The sequence below is a fragment of the Ammodytes marinus genome, assembly GCF_949987685.1.
Source record: "Ammodytes marinus genome assembly, chromosome: 1".
In the NCBI taxonomy this organism is placed as follows: domain Eukaryota; kingdom Metazoa; phylum Chordata; class Actinopteri; order Uranoscopiformes; family Ammodytidae; genus Ammodytes; species Ammodytes marinus.
The window spans coordinates 13,796,102-13,813,841 of NC_137230.1; the positions used below are offsets into that span (position 1 = coordinate 13,796,102).

The window sequence follows — 17,740 nt, forward strand, 5'->3', positions numbered from 1 at the left end:
CATTTAGCTGATGATTCAAAGCTTGTGTCCCCAGAGCTCGCAGTGTAATTTAGTCTGCCCACTTAAACATTAAAAGTGGAGTCTAGAGGTGGCAGCACTGTGGTCAGCACTTCTTCACCAACAAGGCTCTCTCGGCTGTGTGCAGTAGTCACAAGAAAAAAAATCATTCAAATTAGTGTGAGAGGTAACGGAATCATATCTGACCAAAATACTAAACAAAACAAATAAAGACATACACAGGCCAAACTCTTTGCCAGTAATTTTATTTTGAGATATTTTGTAGAACAGGGGAACCAATGATAACAAAAAAATAAAAAATAAAATTGTCCACAAGTGTTCTACATGCTACACCTTAACCTAATTCATCATGCTTGCCTGGAAAAAGTACATAGAAATTTAACAAAAAACGTACAATTAAAACTGACGTACATTATACTCACCATTGACTTTACTTTGTAATGTACCTTCCTCTTGCCTCCATGCACGCAATTTTTTTTATACATTACATTTAGATAAAAAATTAAGACTTGTAGGCGCTTCTTTAAAACATAAAGTAGTTTCTTTTTTCACTAAAGACAGAACGCACCTATAAATAAAAAAACAAAATCATCAGAAAAGAATGATATTCGTTTGGACAATATTGTTGGAAAATGGAAAGCCTCAACTCCTTTCTTATAAAACAGATTCATTTTTGCATCCTACCATTAAACAAAAGGAACAGTTACACGCCCATATAGTGCCGAAATGAAAATGGAAGTCTGTCCAACTCCTCGGTCTTCAATAATCACATTGAAATAACACATTTTGATAAAATAAATATCGCACATCTGCTAGAAATAAATAATGATGATTACTGAAACACCTCACTATGTTAACTGCTTAAGTGAGACAGATTTCATCTACGCGACCACTTCATTTCATGGTACGAGGATGGTCATGTGTGTAAAGCACTAGTGCGGCTTCGAGTGTCTCTCGCGGCTGTTACCTTGAGGTAGATAACACATTTACATTAACGCCTACGATAATGGTTGCTGCTGGCATCATGTGTCAGATTTACAGTATGAAAGGGCTATTAAGGAAGCTTTCATAGGGGGAAAAAAGTCATAAACGGAAATTGTTTATATATGTTAAAAAAAAAAGAAAAAAAAAAAAAAAAAGAAGGACATCCTATCCCCTTTTTTCTGTTGGATCCCATCCCAGGAAAAAGTGTTTGAAAGCACTTTACAGCAATGTTAGCGTCTACTATCCTTCCTTATGCCATGCCCAAATCTCCTCCTCCTGCCTTCCCATCCATCTCTTCAAGCCAATTCCCCCTCTGCTTAGTCCATCTACAGTACTTTAAGTGTGCGAGTGACATGCCAGTTTAGCAATGAGGGCGTAGACATTAACCCATGAAGGCCCGGTGATCAAGGCTCAAGAGTGATGACCAATACTCTATAAATATAATAAATCACCCTTCTCAACTCAAAAAAAGATAAAAACACAAGAAACCATAATAAAAAAAGTATGAAATGATTCAAGTACAATAATATACCATATTATTATTAAAAAAAAAAAAACACTAAACTGCCAAGATTTTGCACTGTGAGGGGAGGATAAAGATTTATTTAATTGAGATGCTTGAAGATGCTGCTGTACGTTTTGTGGGCAATTTGTGGAGAACACTTGACAGCGCAGGGGGTGAAGGACGCCTGGATGGATTTCAGAGGCAAGTCATCGGTGCAGTCAAAGCCAGGCAGGGCCAGAGACTCCAGCTGCATATTGAGCACGATCTCTGTGTTCCTGCAGAGGAAGCTCTCGTCCAGCTCTCTGGCTTCCGAGGGCTCTGGCTCTATGCTGGCCACGGTGTCTTCGTCCACCACCTCCTCCTTGCGGCTGAACAGACGGTCCAGGTAGCTGGTGTAGGTGCTCTCCTTGGGGAAGTGGTCCTCTCTGCCAATGTCCCAGCACGCTTGGTCTATCAAACAGCCACTGTCCTCCTCCCCAGCGTCTCTCTCCCTGGAGCCAAAGCTCTCCCAGGCGGGAGTGGGCCAGACGCTGTCCCCGCCCACCACGCCAAACCCTCCGGCTCCTAACTGGGCCAGGTTGACCAGGCACTTCTCCTCCTTCTCCTGACTGATGGACTTGGACATGGAGGCCGAGCGGGGAGCCTCCAGCTGAGAGACGGACGAGTTGAGCTCGTTCAGGAGGCCCACCTCGCTGAGCAGGGCGGCCTCCTCCGCACAGGGCTCGGAGGGCTGCAGGTTAAGCTTGATGGTGCTGGCCATGAAGGAGTCAAAGTCAAAGGCCTGGTTCTGCTGCTGGGCTTGAGGCCTGCAGCTGTCCGTCTGGTGCTTCTCCTGCTCGCTGTCCTTCTCCACCGGGTCCTGGCTCTTCTGGGCCTCCTGCTGCAGCGCCTCGATCTGGGCCTTCACCAGCCCGTTCTTCTCACACTTGCTCTTGGCCTTGCGGTCGGCCTTCTCCTTGCTCTGCTGCTCCTTCCAGTTGGAGAGGTCGATGATGAGCTTGGGTTCGTAGTAGTGGTTGACCTCACTGTCCCTCCAGATGAGGTTGTCCAGGTAGGAGGGGGACACAGCCTTGTAGTTACAGGTGTGGCTGCACTGCAGGTCACAGTATTTGTTCTCGTGGTGCTCGTGGTCGTCATCGTCGTCATCCCAGGACCGCGGGGAGTAGTCCAAAGACGGCTCGTCCAGGAACTTCTCACGGTCTCCGTCGTTGTATTTACGAGGATCCACCTGGAGACAAACATCAGCAACCATTTAGACTTCATTACCTCGTCAAAGAGTACATTTAAGAATGTCAGGAGCAACACATGTTATACCCCTGCACTTGCCAACTTGGTAAAGCTTTAGTCTACATTTACACACTACAAAAAGGTTGTTAATTAACAATTCATTGATCTTCTTTTACTTATTTTTTTTGTGACAAACGTATGCAGATGTTTGTCAAAATGTGAACCCACCTGGACCTCCTCCTCGTCCGTTACGTCAGAGAGTGCTCTTGGGTCAACCTGAACTTCATCTGGGTCGTGGTTGCTGTGCAAGTGCCAGTCAGCCTCTGACAGCTGGCTTTCATGATACCTGATAAGAGTTTGAAAGATAGAGAGACACACGTCAATACAAACTACAAAACATAATACACACAAAATGATTCCAGAAAATGCTCCAATATAGGATCTGAAAAAGCAGACAGCAAAGCAAATCATTCTCCACTGAGAATATGCTACCACAGGGGAAATATCTTTCAAAAAAGCCAAAAATGTCAAACTTGGCATTTTGTGGGCGTTGAGCAGGTGTTTAGTTTGAGAGGGGTGAGGGAGCATACCTGTCCCAGGTGTGGCTGAGGCTCTGGTCGGTGAGCAGCATATCATCCACTTCATCCTCGATGTGAAAGGGGTGCAGAGAGATGGGCTCGTCCAGGGGGAAGGAGTAGTCGGCCATATAGGGGTGGGCCAGGGCCTCCTCCGCTGTCAGACGATCCATGGGGTTAAAGGTCAGGATCTTCTCCAGGAAATCCAGCGCTGCAGGGAGAGGACAAAGACAATGAGGATTAATCCAGTGGGAAACATGGGAACGTGGCCCTGGAGCCTATCTTTGGTCTCTGTCTTGGGGAGTAGTGCGGACTTGTAAATAAATGAATAAATAAGTGTGTCTCACCCTGGGGACTGACGTCAGGGAGCAGCTTGGCCAGCGGTCGGTGAGGCAGGGCCATGTCGTTCCGGATGAAGACGGGGATGACGCTGTGAAGCTCCTGTCTGTCTTCCTCCCGCAGCACAGGGATGGACTCCAGGATCAGCTGCATCTGCTCCAGCTCATGGGCTCCTGGACAAAACAAGCCGACAAGAATGTCAGGCGCTTTTTCTCAGAAGAGTTACACAACATGCAACGTCTGCATGACTGGGTTGGTTTTAAAGCCCCTGTAAACCCAAATCCACAAAATCCTTCTAACTTTGTTAGTTTGGGGGTTTAGTTACATGATAGTAAGCATCTGAAAAGAGTTGGGCATTTTTTATCATTCCAAAGATATTACCATTTATCTTTGATCAATTTTACAGAAATTCGGTTTAGATGAGGCCGGCTATGCTCTTGTTCTTATGTCACAGTAAGTATATTGAACCAATCAAGGCAGTTCTCTGCCCGTCAATGCCCTACATTCTATAAAAATACTACTTCTAGACAGTAAAAAAAAGCTTATTATATCTTTTTTATGACAAACTTTTATAAATATTTATTTTTAATCAGATTTTTTGTAAAAGTTTATTGAGACACCCAATGTTAATATATATTGATTGTTACTATTTTAGACCATGTTTCCAGAGGCTTTAAGCGAACTGAAATGAACCAGCCAAATCATGAGTTATTTGCCCTATTCTCAGCTCGAGGCCTTTTCAACAAACAACCAGCAGTCCCTACCAGCTCTATATGGATTCACAAAGCAATAAGGAAATACAAGGCAGGCCGCCTCCCCTGTCTGTTCTGAACACATTGACGATAAGGATGTACATGTAGCTCTTTGGACATATGCTCCCATGATAAGCTCACCTGAGTCACTCTGCAAGCTTTCAGAGCTATATGTTTGCATATGAGGTGTTACAGTGAGTCACACATACAATAAACTGAGTCAACATTTACCGGCAAAGAGGGTTTTCCCTGTGAGCATCTCTGCGAAGATGCAGCCAGCTGCCCACATGTCGATGGCTTTGGTGTAGTTGTTAGGAGAGAGCAGCAGGCGAGGAGATCTGTACCACTTGGTGACCAGACCTTCAGAGAGATGGCCCTGCGTTAAAAAGAGACAAGGCATATTAAGTGGGAGAAAAATACACAATTTTTTCTTCAAAAATGTTTTCTGTGTTTGGTTCTTTCACATTTAAGAGGCTCTTAAACCTGCTGTTGGCCTGGGTAATAGATATACGGCATGTGATTAACGTTGGTTCATATGCCACAATGCTGGCCATGCTGGCCGTTAACAGGCTAAAAACCATGCACCGCTGGTCATGGTTTAGATCACATAAACCTGTCGTGTGATCTTCTTGACGGACCTGCTATGTGGCGGTCACGTACGCAACAGCGCGGAGACAAAGACCCCCAGGGTAAAAAGACAGATGAAAGGGAGGAGATCAGACACGTGCAGGCCCTGTCAGCAGTCTGAGAGAGCAGGATAATCCCTCAATGCTACACACTCCACTCACCAGCGACACCATTCTGCACTACACTCTCACACAGTGCCTGACTGCTCACAGAGACAGGAGGACACTGAACACAAAGGAAACTGACCTGTGTGTGTGTTTGCACACTGGGGGAGGGGAGGTGGTAAAACAACACCTTTGCTACACTCTCCCAACCAACAACCACATGCAGTGGTAGTTTGTGATGAGACCAAAATTGGCAGCTCACCACTGAGCCAGGCTCCTATTTCTGACCTAAGTTAGCCACTAGCATATTTGATGTCACTCTATCCTGGAGTGTAAAACACCCTTGTTTTGATGGACCTATAAATGACACACCATAGTGACTGTAGCTACAACACTATAATCAGGTAACCAGCTAATCTATATTACAAGGTATTAACACACGTAAGCAGGTCACACCTACTGACTGAAACTATACAAGCCAAGTCCAGCACCCACTCCCGAGAAACATCCAGTAACTTGTCTGAACTAAGTGATTGAGCTTAACGGTGGGGAAATGGAGCCTTGCAACAGAATTGTAGATTGGGTTAGCTTCAAAGTGTCAGGTCATTGCGTAAGCACCATTCTCTGCACGATGGACTCTGAACTGTAAAAGGAGCAAATGAGAGTGTGCCTGTTGGCTGAGGTCATAAAGTGTATTAGGTGGACTATCCAGCACTACTCTTACTGGTCTCCAAGTGAGCCGCTCAACACATAGCCGGACACAGAGGCATCAAAGCATTAGCCATTCCCATATCTCTGGCTAAAGCAGTTGAATTACTCAACCACCTGATCTAGATCAGACCGGGCTGACATTTAATGACTCACAACAGGCTCCCTCAGTAAGGCTGCAGCTAGTCAGAGAAACCTTTGGTAGGTCTGACCCCATTCAGTAGAAAGATGCTTAGTGCTGCTTCACAGAGGCTGGTGACTTCTCTTCTTAACTTTGCCACAAAGACATTATTTCACTGGCAAACCACTGGTCTGTTTGGAGTGGGAATAAGTGGAGCTGCAGTGCAGTCTCACAACACAGCGGACATATGGACCTAATAAATGGTTAAAACAATTGACTGCAATATGATCTGTGGCTGGTCAACATTATTCCTGCTACTTTCAATTCTTGAAAGAGGATGATGAAACTACTACTAGTTGCAAGCAAGTGCAGAGTCTTTTTAGGCTTGAATAAAGTAAGTGAAACCACCTCTCTGAAATTCATTAAGTGTCAAGTTGACTGCCCAGCCTTTTGTTTGATCCTTTGAATGTTGTTGCCAGAGAGGCCTTTTGCTGGCTCAATAATTAGGTCAAATGTGTCTGTGTTTTTTTTTGCAGTTGTGGGTTGTGCCTCTGGGAACCCCAGGCCCCCCTTTTCTCATAACATTCCTCAAACCCAGCCAGATTTTATTTCTACAACATGACAAATGACTGAATGTGGTGAGCCACAGGCACAAGAACCTTTCAAGAGTTTTACCAAGTTAACAGTGAGATTATTTTGACTTGTAGTAAAATGCAAATAAATCATTTCTACATCAATCTTTCCACTACACGTCACAAGTGTTTCTTGTCATTCTGGTCTTCCTAATAAAAAGAGACAAGACTCAGGTAAATGATTTAACATTGATGTTGGGTAATCAAGACACAAACCACCTCTCAAAAAGATGTGTTGCCACACTGAGCAGCTAGGGGCACACATTTAATGTGTTAACTATCTTTTATTAGTTTACAGCCTCCAATAGCCTAGTTTAAAACCAAAAATAGCTTCCTTTAGCACAACCACTACTGTACGTAAAAAGTATTTTGTCTACAGATCTCTTGCTAGTTAAAGGGCAGACTACAACTGGAAATGAACACAGGCTTTAGTTGGCTTCAAATACGCCTTTTTGCAAGGCTCCCACAACAAGACAAAGAGCAGGCTGGGAAAAGGAGGGGAGTGAGGGTCGGAGAAGTTGGATGAGTGCACGTGAATTCTTGCCATTCTTGATCCTGGGCCACCAAAAGGGCTGGCCTTCAGATTCACACAGGCAGACACAGCTCGCTTTCTCACATCAATGGAAAGATAGTACAGTGTTAGGAGTTGTGCTTTTATTAACCCAAGTAATACAACAAAGTAGTAAAGTGGGATGAAAAAGGTGGATCAAATACACTGCTGATGCATAAATCTAAATATCTCAGTACTGAAACTGCGCCAGAAATCGTGGTTCACTGGCAAAGTGTGCATCTTTATTTAGAAACCACGTTATTCAAATAACATGCACTTGGTCACCCAGCTGCTCCGGCTCACCCAGCCTGCTAGAAGTAGAGGGTGGCTGTAAAAAGACAGTTTTCCTCCAGTGAGTTTTGCCCTTATGTCTGGCCAGCACTGAAACCACATGTTTTTTTTACGCCTCCACACTCCACTGGGCTCCATAGTGTCATGTGGGGGTGATGGGTTCACTTTAGGCAAGCCTCATTTGGTCTGAGAAACCAGACACACACTCAATATCAGTACTCTCCCTCCCTCTACTCCACTACTGTTATCCTACAAGAGACAGACAAAACACAGCAATACTGTTTGGAAAGGAGAGCAGCGTCAAAGCCTAGGAAAGTCAGTCTGACTATACTATGTGTCCTTGACAAAAACTCAGCAGCAGTGGCCTGCTGCAGTACTGCAGAGCTGACCCCAGACAAGCAGCTTTTCAATACCCACTTGGCCTGCATGTTTCCCATCAGAAAAAAAAATGCTTATACAGAGGGAAAAGGCCCACATGGAAACCCTGCTGCAGGGAGGAGTGCAGTGTGTGACTGCTCTGTGTGAGAAACTTTCACTTCTTCCTGGCAGTTATGAGCCCGCGCCTTTTGCTTCCTTCCACAGGTATGACTCATTTGAAAACATGAAAAGCCACAACTGATAATGTGACCAGACAACTCAAAACAAAAGTAATGGTGGTGATGTGGAAATTAGGAATTCTGGTAAACAAGTACAGTCATTCTCAGGGATGATGTGGCAGTATCCTCCTGACTGTGTAAGGGATATGAATGAGGCACGTGAGCCCACATCAGACCCTTCACTGACTAATCTGAGACATGTGCTCTCAGGAGACCCAACAGCTACACACAGGGATAGCTAGGTTTCCTAACATCGCACACCACCATATGGCCTTCCACTGGAATTTCTTCTGCCCTTTATAAGGTGACAAACGCACTCAAAAGGCAATACAGGCCTTCCACCTGTCTACAATTAGACAGGGTGAGCCATATTCATCTCATGCTAAAAGATAAAAGCAACAAACTTTATTGCTACCACTACACTGCTTGACATAAAAAATACAGGTTCATAGAGAACATTAAGATGTGTGCAGTGTGCACTCATCATTTGGTGTGCAAACACTTGTTTTTTCATGACAAAGTTTACATTAAGCTGTAGAATATATAAAAACACTATTCTCTGAGACCAGATTTATCATTTGTAAGCATGAAAACGTAGAAATGACCTCTTGGAAATGCAACCGAGAGAAACGTGCAGTCCGATAAAAATAAATCCTGACACGTGCAGCATGTCAGTAACGGATCTCCTGCCGTCTCAAGCCTTCAACATCATCATCAGAAGCTGTCCTTTTCACCTGGGAATTTGAATTATCTTCATCTTGTTAAGCCACATGTTCATGAACCCCCTCCTTTGTATTTTCAGACTTGGAATTGGGCACGTTTCACATCAAATTGTATAAACTAGTAAATGGGAAAAAATATATGTAGTTTCCAGGGTTTGGCTTTTCCAGAGCCTTGTTCCGCTGACAAGGGAAACAGAGGCGTTACCAAACGGAACCACATCCTGTCTTGTTTACTTCCTGCTGTGGAACTGCGTCACCCCGGGGAGCAACACTTTACTGTGCCATGATGTAAACATTGTGCGTGAGAAAGAAAGCACTCATCTTGGGGCAGAAAGTGTGCAAACATCGTTTGCTCTTCTTGCAACTCTAGTTCTAGTCTGTGCACACACACTGCTCATCACAACCAAATTCTTCCCACAAATACTCTTACACAATCACACTGTGGTTACTGGTCTTACCTTGTGAGAGTAGTGGGGGTCCATGATGCGGGCCAGCCCAAAGTCCCCGATCTTCAGCGACAGGTCCTCTGTGTTGACGAACAGATTGGCAGGCTTGAGGTCGCGGTGCAGCACGTTGGCAGAGTGGATGTACTTAAGGCCCCTGAGGAGCTGATACATGAACAGCCTGGCGTGGCCCTCGGACAGTAGGCCCCTCTCCAGCAGCTGACACAGGTCTGTCTCCATGTACTCCTGCACAATGTAGACCGAGTTGACCTCCGTCAGGGACACCAGGTCCTCCGTTAGCCTGCGACCGTTGGGGCCCAAAGTCTCAGACACCTGGCGAGATAAAAAAAAAGAAGGCGTAGTATTAGTCAGTTTTCATATTGGATCAATAACTTGATATGATGAAGTACTTTTGCACACTTTACCTTGACGATGTTGTCGTTGTCGAGGCGTCTGATGATCTTGATTTCCCGCAGGGCATGTTTCACACTCTGGGGGTCTGTCAGGATGATCTTCTTCACAGCGACACGCTTGTCACAGTCGGTGTCCACAGCTGAGAACACCAGGCCGTTCCCTCCGTAGCCAAGGGGCTTCAAGTCCATGTAGCGAGAACCCAGGTCAAAGCCATGGATGTTCATCAGGGACTCAAACTTCTCCGCCATGGTGACCGTTTCTCGTTTGATTTACACCAAGCGTAAGTTACCTCTCTGACGTTTGGTCTCTGGCCTGTTTCAGGTCCAAAAACTGCTTTAGAGGCTGAGCAAACTGACCCCTATACAGGCGACTACCAACTCCCCCCTGGTCTAGCCAGTCAGATGTGTGGCACTAAAGTGTAGTAAAACTTTCCTTCCATTTTGAATGCTAAATTCCCCCTCAAATCCTAGATGCGTGTTATCTTTAACAGAACAGTTTTAGTAGACTAGTGTTTAAAGATTGCAATGGAATGGGCTGGAATGGGGCCAATTAAAACAATGTTAAACTATAAAAGCATGTAGTTGCATCCTTAACAGTGCAGATACATTCAGTGTATGACTGGTCCTGAGCAGCTTCATATGAATGTTTTTTTCTTCTTCCTTTTTTAAATGTTATATACAATTTAAATATCTAGTCATCTGTGTGTCAAGGCACCTGATTTATAAAATTGAAATGAGTCTGGCCTTTGAGTCTTCAGAGTAAATTTCCCCCCTCAATGATCAGGTGGCTCAAGCTCGCCACAGTCGCAATCAAAACTATCCTCCATTTTACTTGGGTATAACCTGAAAGACAAGAGAAAATAGAACAAAAAAAAGGAAAGGGTAAGAAACAAAATAGATAACAGTGTCAGAAAGAAATGGAAAGTCAATTATTTAACAAAACATTTCCCCAATTATATCACACCGTTCCGCGAACATTGAGTCATTTGTACCTCACCCTAATCATGGTAAAACACATGTTGGGGGTTTCACAAACGCACCAGACAAACAAGAAACTGGGTAGTTCACCGGGTTTAGAGTAAACGTGGTGTGTCAATGATGGAAACTGAATCCTCCCCCGCCCGGTTTAGGCGAATACTAGTCCGGTTTCTGGGTATCGTTGCAATTGAGAGATACTAAGTTAACCCTCTGTGGGAGGATAGACATATATTCCTTACATTAAAAAGACAAACTAAGCATTTTTGTTCCGAGTTTAACATGTTCACACGGTCTATATTTGGCCTACAATCGGGTCTGAGACATACTGGCGGAAAGAAAAAAAGCCCAGAATAGAAGCTTAACGGCTGCTGACGAGCTAGAGCCCTCCATCATTTCGGTTTTAATTCATCACATAAACCATGGCCACTCGGTAACACACATACACCATAATATACTAGGAAGACACATACATATAAAAGAAGACAGTAGGATACATATCAAAGATAAAGTTGGGAGCAAAACCAACCGACAGCGCGAACAAAGGACTCGTTGTTGGCGGAGGCTCCTGACTACGTGGTAGCTACAGCGTTCCTTGCGTTAAGCAGAGAGCACAAAGCCGACGTTCGTTAAACCGCTAAAAAACATCGATATTCTACAGTGACATGACACAAATGTACCTAAGTGACATGAAGCGACACATGGGAAATTACTTACAGTTCGTATTCGTCGCATTGGTTAGGTTGTAAGATTAATCAAACCTAGAAGAGGTTTGACTGCGCTCCGCTATACAGCTCTGCGGCTCTGTTGCAATCGCCATTGAGGCTGGGGCAGAGCGGTGCAGTGAAGTCACTAGGCTGCCTTCAAGGACTGTCGGAAATATCCCTCTACTTAGGGTTTTCCTCCTCTACTAAGGTAAGAGCCCTTCACAGTGATATGATAAAGTGCTACTTCTACGGACTTTTATCGGCACACTATTAAAAATATTCTGATGCTACTCAGTGGTTCATTGGGTTCAGTCGTGCTAATGTAGATGTATTTTACCTTGTCCAAATGTGGTTGATAACCCAGCATTTAGGTCGACTGCTGTAGCCTATCACCAATTAAAACTCTTATAGGATTTACATTCATTGATATTTACCTTATATGTAGGCTACTCTCATGATCACAGAAACATTATAGGCTACTCCTTATTTTAAGTTAAGTTTTAAGTTATTTTTTCAAGTCATGTTACACAAGGCACATTGAAATTGATCTTTTCACATATCCCCTCTCAAGTTTTCCACTTCAGAAGTAAGGCGGGGGTCAGAGCGTAGGGTCAGCATTGGTACAGCGCCCCTGTATCAGTAGGCTAAAGGGTGAGTGCCTTGCTCAATGACACAATGGTAGAGATGGTGGGCACCGTAATACCAGCCAACACTAGTTTTACAAATAACTGTAAAATAATTATGTCTCATCTCTCATGTAGGCTAATGCTATTATTAGTTTTTCTTATTTTAAATATTCATAATAAAGTAGGCCTAATAGAAATTTACCATAATACAATGATACTGTAGGCTTTATTAATTGCATTGTTGCTCTTTTCAATAAATGATGGCTAAAATAATATAGCCTATTTATTTAATGTAAATGCCTATATTTTTTTCTCTTTTTATTACACAGTGAATCTCCGAGCTGTACATGACAGCATCAGGAGTCATTCAAAACATGTTTATAGTTGGAGGTCACGTGACAGCGGTAGATTCAAAATCCAACTTTACAGGTGAATGGACGAAATGATACCAGCGTCATACAAATGCCAGTGAAACGTGCAACAATGCCAATACAATCTATGTGGGGGGGGGGGGGGGGGGGGGGGTGTACCTTCAAAACAAAGTCATGTAACAGCTGCTGTCTTTCAAAATATCAACAAAAGGAAGTATAATAAGGAATCGAAAAAGAACATGCTGTATCTCATTTTATTGCCAATTCTGGAAGAGTTGGAAAAACTCCAAAAACAGGAGAGTGGTGCATCTGCATGCCTTTATTATCTTACCTGAATTAGAGATCTCAGTCTTCTTTCTATTTGCTGTTTATAAGCCTATTCAAATTATTTCCATATCAAGTCAAGTGCAATACAAATTGAGGCTTCTCTTGGCCTGACTGTCTGCTCTTTTTCCTATTTCTCATGCATCCGTATAGTCTAGACTTTGTTGTTTTCTTTTTTCTCGGCAAAATAGGCTGTTTATTTCCGGAATGACCCACGATGTGTTTCCCTTTATTCTCCTTCTTTGGTATTAATGACGTTCATCACTTGTTTATGCCAGGCAGTGTTGCATTGGTCGTGGTGTCAGTGACAAAAATCGCTGGCTTTCGGATTAAAGAAAGTCCATCTGGCACCGAGATGCGCGAGGTGTTTCCCTTTTAGCGGTCAATCCTCACATCCGATCTCCGCGGGGCTTAAGGCGTATTACACATCCCGTGCAAAGCAAAGTTCAGGCTTTACAGAGATTGCATTGTTTTCCTCTTTGCAGGTCCCTTATTTTATTCAGACTGCGGGTCGGTAGCCTATCCTCCTCTCTCACTGACTGTGGATGCTGTGAATGGATGGAGGGACGAGTGGGCGGCCAGGCAGCAACATCACAGCCGCAGCAGTCTACATCAGCATCCGCAGCCAGACCATGTGGGAACCCATGTGCCCGAGAATGCAGATTCCCCCACACGGGCCGGGATGGGCTCTGCGATGGAGAGAGAACACGAGCTGCATGCGGACTCAGCAGCATATGCGGCAGACTTGGAGAAGCCCTTCAGTTGTTAAAAATTGTTGAGAGAAAGACACGATGTACCTTTTCACAGCCAGGCTAAACTGTTATTTTTAGCTTGTGACGTCGATGTTTTGTCTCGTGCCTCCATCCCAAACACATGAAGTTACATAATAATAATAGCCTAATAGAAGCATAGGCCTATAATTTTAAAGAGATACTGGGGAAGAGGGAGCTTTCATTAATAAAGTATAAAGCTTTTCCGTTTGATGAGAAATATGCAGTTTATTGTGTTTAAGGAAATCTGAGTTTATTTTTTCAATTAAAGGAAATATGTGAATGAAACTTTCCTTTAAGGTTTCCTCTATTTTTATGAATTGAAATTTAGTAGCCTAAACCATTCTAAAATGATACTTTATTGGTCCAATCTGTGATGCCCCCATATGTTGGAATGTCAGAGATCAAAGCAATGCAGATTCATTGTCTTTCCTCAAAGGCAGTATAGATGTTTTCTGATGAGACGTTTTTTTAACTCATGATGTCCTCCTTTTCAGGGATGTACTGCCACCAGACGGTTTAAGATTTTCTTTCAATAGGGAATAATATGATTCCCTCCAACTGGCCTCTGGACACCTTTTAGACTTGTCACCAATTGCCATCAGGTAAAGCTACATTACTTATTAAAGATCACATTTGTCGATAAGGTATTGACACTTGCTGGCCCCATGATTGCACTTAGCCTTCTGCTGTAGGCTGCATACTTGTTGAGGGATAATAAGATAATTCCCTCACATTTTGGTTGTTTTGGAGAAGACAGATTAAAGTTATGTAATTTGTGTTGCAATTGCAAACAGCTTCTGACAATGTGTCTCCACTCTCCAGGGTCATTACAACCTCTGCTGCTGGCCTCCCTTGTTACAAACAGTTGACACCAAGTCTTAGCCCAACACATTTTTACCATGTAGTTCAGTTGAGATTGCAGTGTCATCTTTTGCTTCCAGTTACTGTGTGTGCTGTATTGATGTGCTGCTCTTTGCTTCAAAACAAACTGTTGCAACCCAGGGGGGTCATATGTGTTGAGTATCCCTTGTGTGACAAATGAAGTTACGCACACGCTTTTAACCTACATTAATCTGCAGGTGACAGTGGACAGTGGTATGACACTCTCTCTCTCTCTCTCTCTCTCTCGCTCTCTTTCTCACAAACACACACATACACACACACACACACACACACACACCTACACAGAGCATGTGAGTGCGTGTCTCAATCCTGCATCTTCTAGCTCACTAGAACTCAAGACACATGCACCTGCACTTCCCTAGTTTCACTTGACTTTCTTGCAGTGTTTTGGCTTTAAAGGTGTAGTCAAAGATTCTGAAAAGTGCTTGTTGTCAAAATCACTTTTTTTCAAATTCAGTTCATATCTCCTCACAGCCTATATAAGCTCTGTAAATGGGCACGTTGCTATATGTCGGGCCTTCTTTGTTTGCATAGCAGTTTACAGAGCCTAGGCTGTGTATTAACAACAGCTTTTTTTCAGCACAAACATGGAAAGGCAGCGGATCGCGATGAGATATTCACTGATTTTGACAAAAGGTTTCTCAAGAATCTTTGACTCCACCTTTTGAATGTAGGCAGAAACAGAACTATCATGTCTAACACACCACATTCATGTCTACTACTTGTTCCTCACGGAAAGCAAAATCTTCATGCCACTTACCGACACTCTCCTGAGATGACTGGAGAACCATTGTAGAGAGGTTAATAGTCCATCCAGTAGAAATGATACTTTGTCCAGCAATGCTGGTTTGACTGGAGAGGTTTCAGCAGCACAGTCCAATATATCTCCCAGTGGGCATCAGGATGTGTTCGCAGAGCTTTGTCGGTGTGTTATCCTACTCCATGTGCCTCTATTTGTGAGGTGGAGCTCCAAGGGCAGTTAATATAGGCCAGGCCAGAGAGGGGAGGAGACTGCTTTGTATATGGCTTGGCCTGTCACTGTGTCAGAACTGCCACCAGTAAAGTCCACTGCCCCCACCAACTTTACTTTCTAACTATTCTCTCCGTCTTTCTTTTCTACTTCTAATTGATTTTCTTTTCTCAATATATATCTAGTCTATATTTATTTATGATTATAATGATTAAAACAATATTTATGTTTTTGGTGCACTCCAAGCAAAAATAAAATATCTTTTGTGGCCTCTCAGTGTGAGTCAGGTTGCAAATCCAGTTTCTGTTGATTCGGGATTTTTCTAATCTTTAATCTTAAATCAGAGGATCGCACAGTCCTATGGGTTCTGAATGTTCTGATGAAAAATGCTCCAAAAATAAAATAAGAATAAAAAATAGAATGAAATGAAAATTTGCGGATTCTGTCACATTACATCACATGCACACACTCTATTTTTTTGGACGCATATTTTCACAAGTTGAGAGTTGGAATGTGAAGTTGCTATTCTACAAATGCCGGAGTGTATAGTAGTCAGTGCTGAAAAAAAAGTGTGATTTTTCCTTCCTTACATTCACAATCTCACAATCCGTCTCCTGCTCTGCTGCCTGTGAGGCTGGTCCTTCTGCCAGGACTCCCTCCTCTTTCTTGATCGGCCCTGTCGTTTTACAGGTTTTGGCATCTCGACAGACAGGCATGTTTGGATTGCATGGAAAATGTGTGTATCTGTTTGATATTCAAACCAATCTGCTGCAGGGTCTGTGTGTTGTCAACATATCTGAATGGACATACAGTATGAGGAAATGTTGGCAAAGCTATGGATGTTGGTCTTGTTTGCCTTTATTTTGCTTTTCCTCTGACAGACTCCCGTATTATTACTTTAGCCTAAGAGCTACAGTGGTGACCTGGTATGCCTGCAGTGTAAACCTGTGTGTTTGTTTGGTCTTGCTGCTATGTGGATCTCCTGTTACACTCACAGGATAGGCTGACATGGGGAGCAGATTAACACCATTAATTAATGAATCACTGACAGCCTTGAACGGGTACAGTGAGACATCATGACGTAACACCATTTCCAGAGGCAATGTGGCAATCGTAATGACTGCTCTCTGTTGCCTATATGCAAATGTGTGTAGTATCTGTTGTTCCATAGCAGTTTGTCTATGTGGACCTGAAACCAAGGTGCAGAAGGGATCAAGACTTGGGGCATACATTCTTTCACCCAGCTGGTAAAAGAGCACATTTGGCCGAGATGACTTATCCATGCACTTTCTGTTCATGTCAAATATCACACAACTCAGGCATTTGACGGTGGTGTGAAAGAGGCCTACACAGCACTGTGTTGGGACACTTGTATCTCCAGTGCGGAGACCAAACATGTTTACATAATGGCATCCTTAAGTGGGTTGACATACATTACAGCTACGTAATAATTATTGAATTATGATAAATACTTAATTTCTAAACCTCTGGGGCACTCGCCTGAAGATTGAGGTAAAAAGTCTCCTCCACATACCCATTAACTCAGAGGGAACTGGATGTCTCTTCTCATTGTGTTCTCTGACAGGGTGTCTCTCTCTCTTCTTGCGTCAGCACCCAAGATGTCTACGCACCGCCTCTCAAAGGTAATGCGAGATTAGTGTATAAAGAAACAAGTACACGCCATAGATAGTAAATAATACACGCACACAGACACACACCTGCATCAAAGTTATGTCAGAACAGCTGGGAACAGCTGTTAGAATGATTTACTTCAAGAGTAGAGAGACAAATTTAGCACAAACTTACACTTGGACTTGAAGGTGAACTGATTCGATTTTGGAGGTAAAAGGTTACCTTACATATTAAAAGTAGCAATGACCTTGTAGCAACTAGATTGTAGCTTCTAAGGAGCTTTGCCCTCTTTAAAACATTGCCTACCACCACTACTTTTAACGGTCACCAATTGTATATCTCACATAGGCATTTTACCAGCAGGCGCTAGTTCTAATTACTCGTACAGTTGGATGATCTTCTTTCAGATTTGAGATGAGGACAGCAAACTGCAGTGGATTGTCCACAGTGTTAACAGGCGCCTCAGCTGAGAGCTTAACTTCACAGAACATGTTAGATCAGCAACAGGTCTTCCGCCATGCACTCATTACTTTTCAAGTCATTATCAAATGTTGCTGAAAGTGAGGATACTGTACATAAAGCCCATTCATATGGCCAAAAGGTATAGGCCAGAATCGTATTCCTTTGCATTTAGGAATCCGACCAATCACCATGCATGATTTGCTTTATGAGGGCCTTTCTTCGTGTGGAGAGCACCCTAAGGGGCCTGTTTACGCTAACGATTTAGTAACGATTAAGTATCGATTTGGTTTTGATTTAGTATCAATACGATTTACAATTCCTGTAAGACTACAGGGCACTGTTTGTTGGTCTGTGTGTGTGTGTGTGTGTGTGTGTTGGGGTTTTGCCTGC

General features: G+C 43.3%; 1 protein-coding gene across 1 annotated transcript; it reads right to left on the reverse strand.

Annotated features, from left to right (window-relative positions):
- Window positions 1–247: 247 nt before the first annotated feature.
- On the reverse strand, window positions 248–11,400 carry mapk6 (mitogen-activated protein kinase 6). Its single transcript, XM_080053041.1, has 8 exons — window positions 11,300–11,400; window positions 9,620–10,450; window positions 9,210–9,527; window positions 4,632–4,776; window positions 3,657–3,821; window positions 3,325–3,520; window positions 2,963–3,080; window positions 248–2,735 (listed from the first exon to the last, which is right to left on the reverse strand). The coding sequence occupies exons 2-8, from the start codon at window positions 9,854–9,856 to the stop codon at window positions 1,608–1,610; spliced, it is 2,307 nt and encodes a 768-aa protein (XP_079909167.1). The 5' UTR covers window positions 9,857–10,450; window positions 11,300–11,400; the 3' UTR covers window positions 248–1,607.
- Between the last annotated feature and the right edge of the window lie 6,340 nt (window positions 11,401–17,740).

Bases quoted from the DNA above. Each gene is read 5' to 3' on its own strand.
- mapk6 (XM_080053041.1), bottom strand. From the start codon at position 9,856: ATGGCGGAGAAGTTTGAGTCCCTGATGAACATCCATGGCTTTGACCTG. The intron at 9,528-9,619 runs GTAAAGTGTGCA...TTATCTCGCCAG, and splicing joins ACAACGACAACATCGTCAAG to GTGTCTGAGACTTTGGGCCC. The intron at 4,777-9,209 runs GTAAGACCAGTA...TTTTTAACGCAG, and splicing joins ACCCCCACTACTCTCACAAG to GGCCATCTCTCTGAAGGTCT.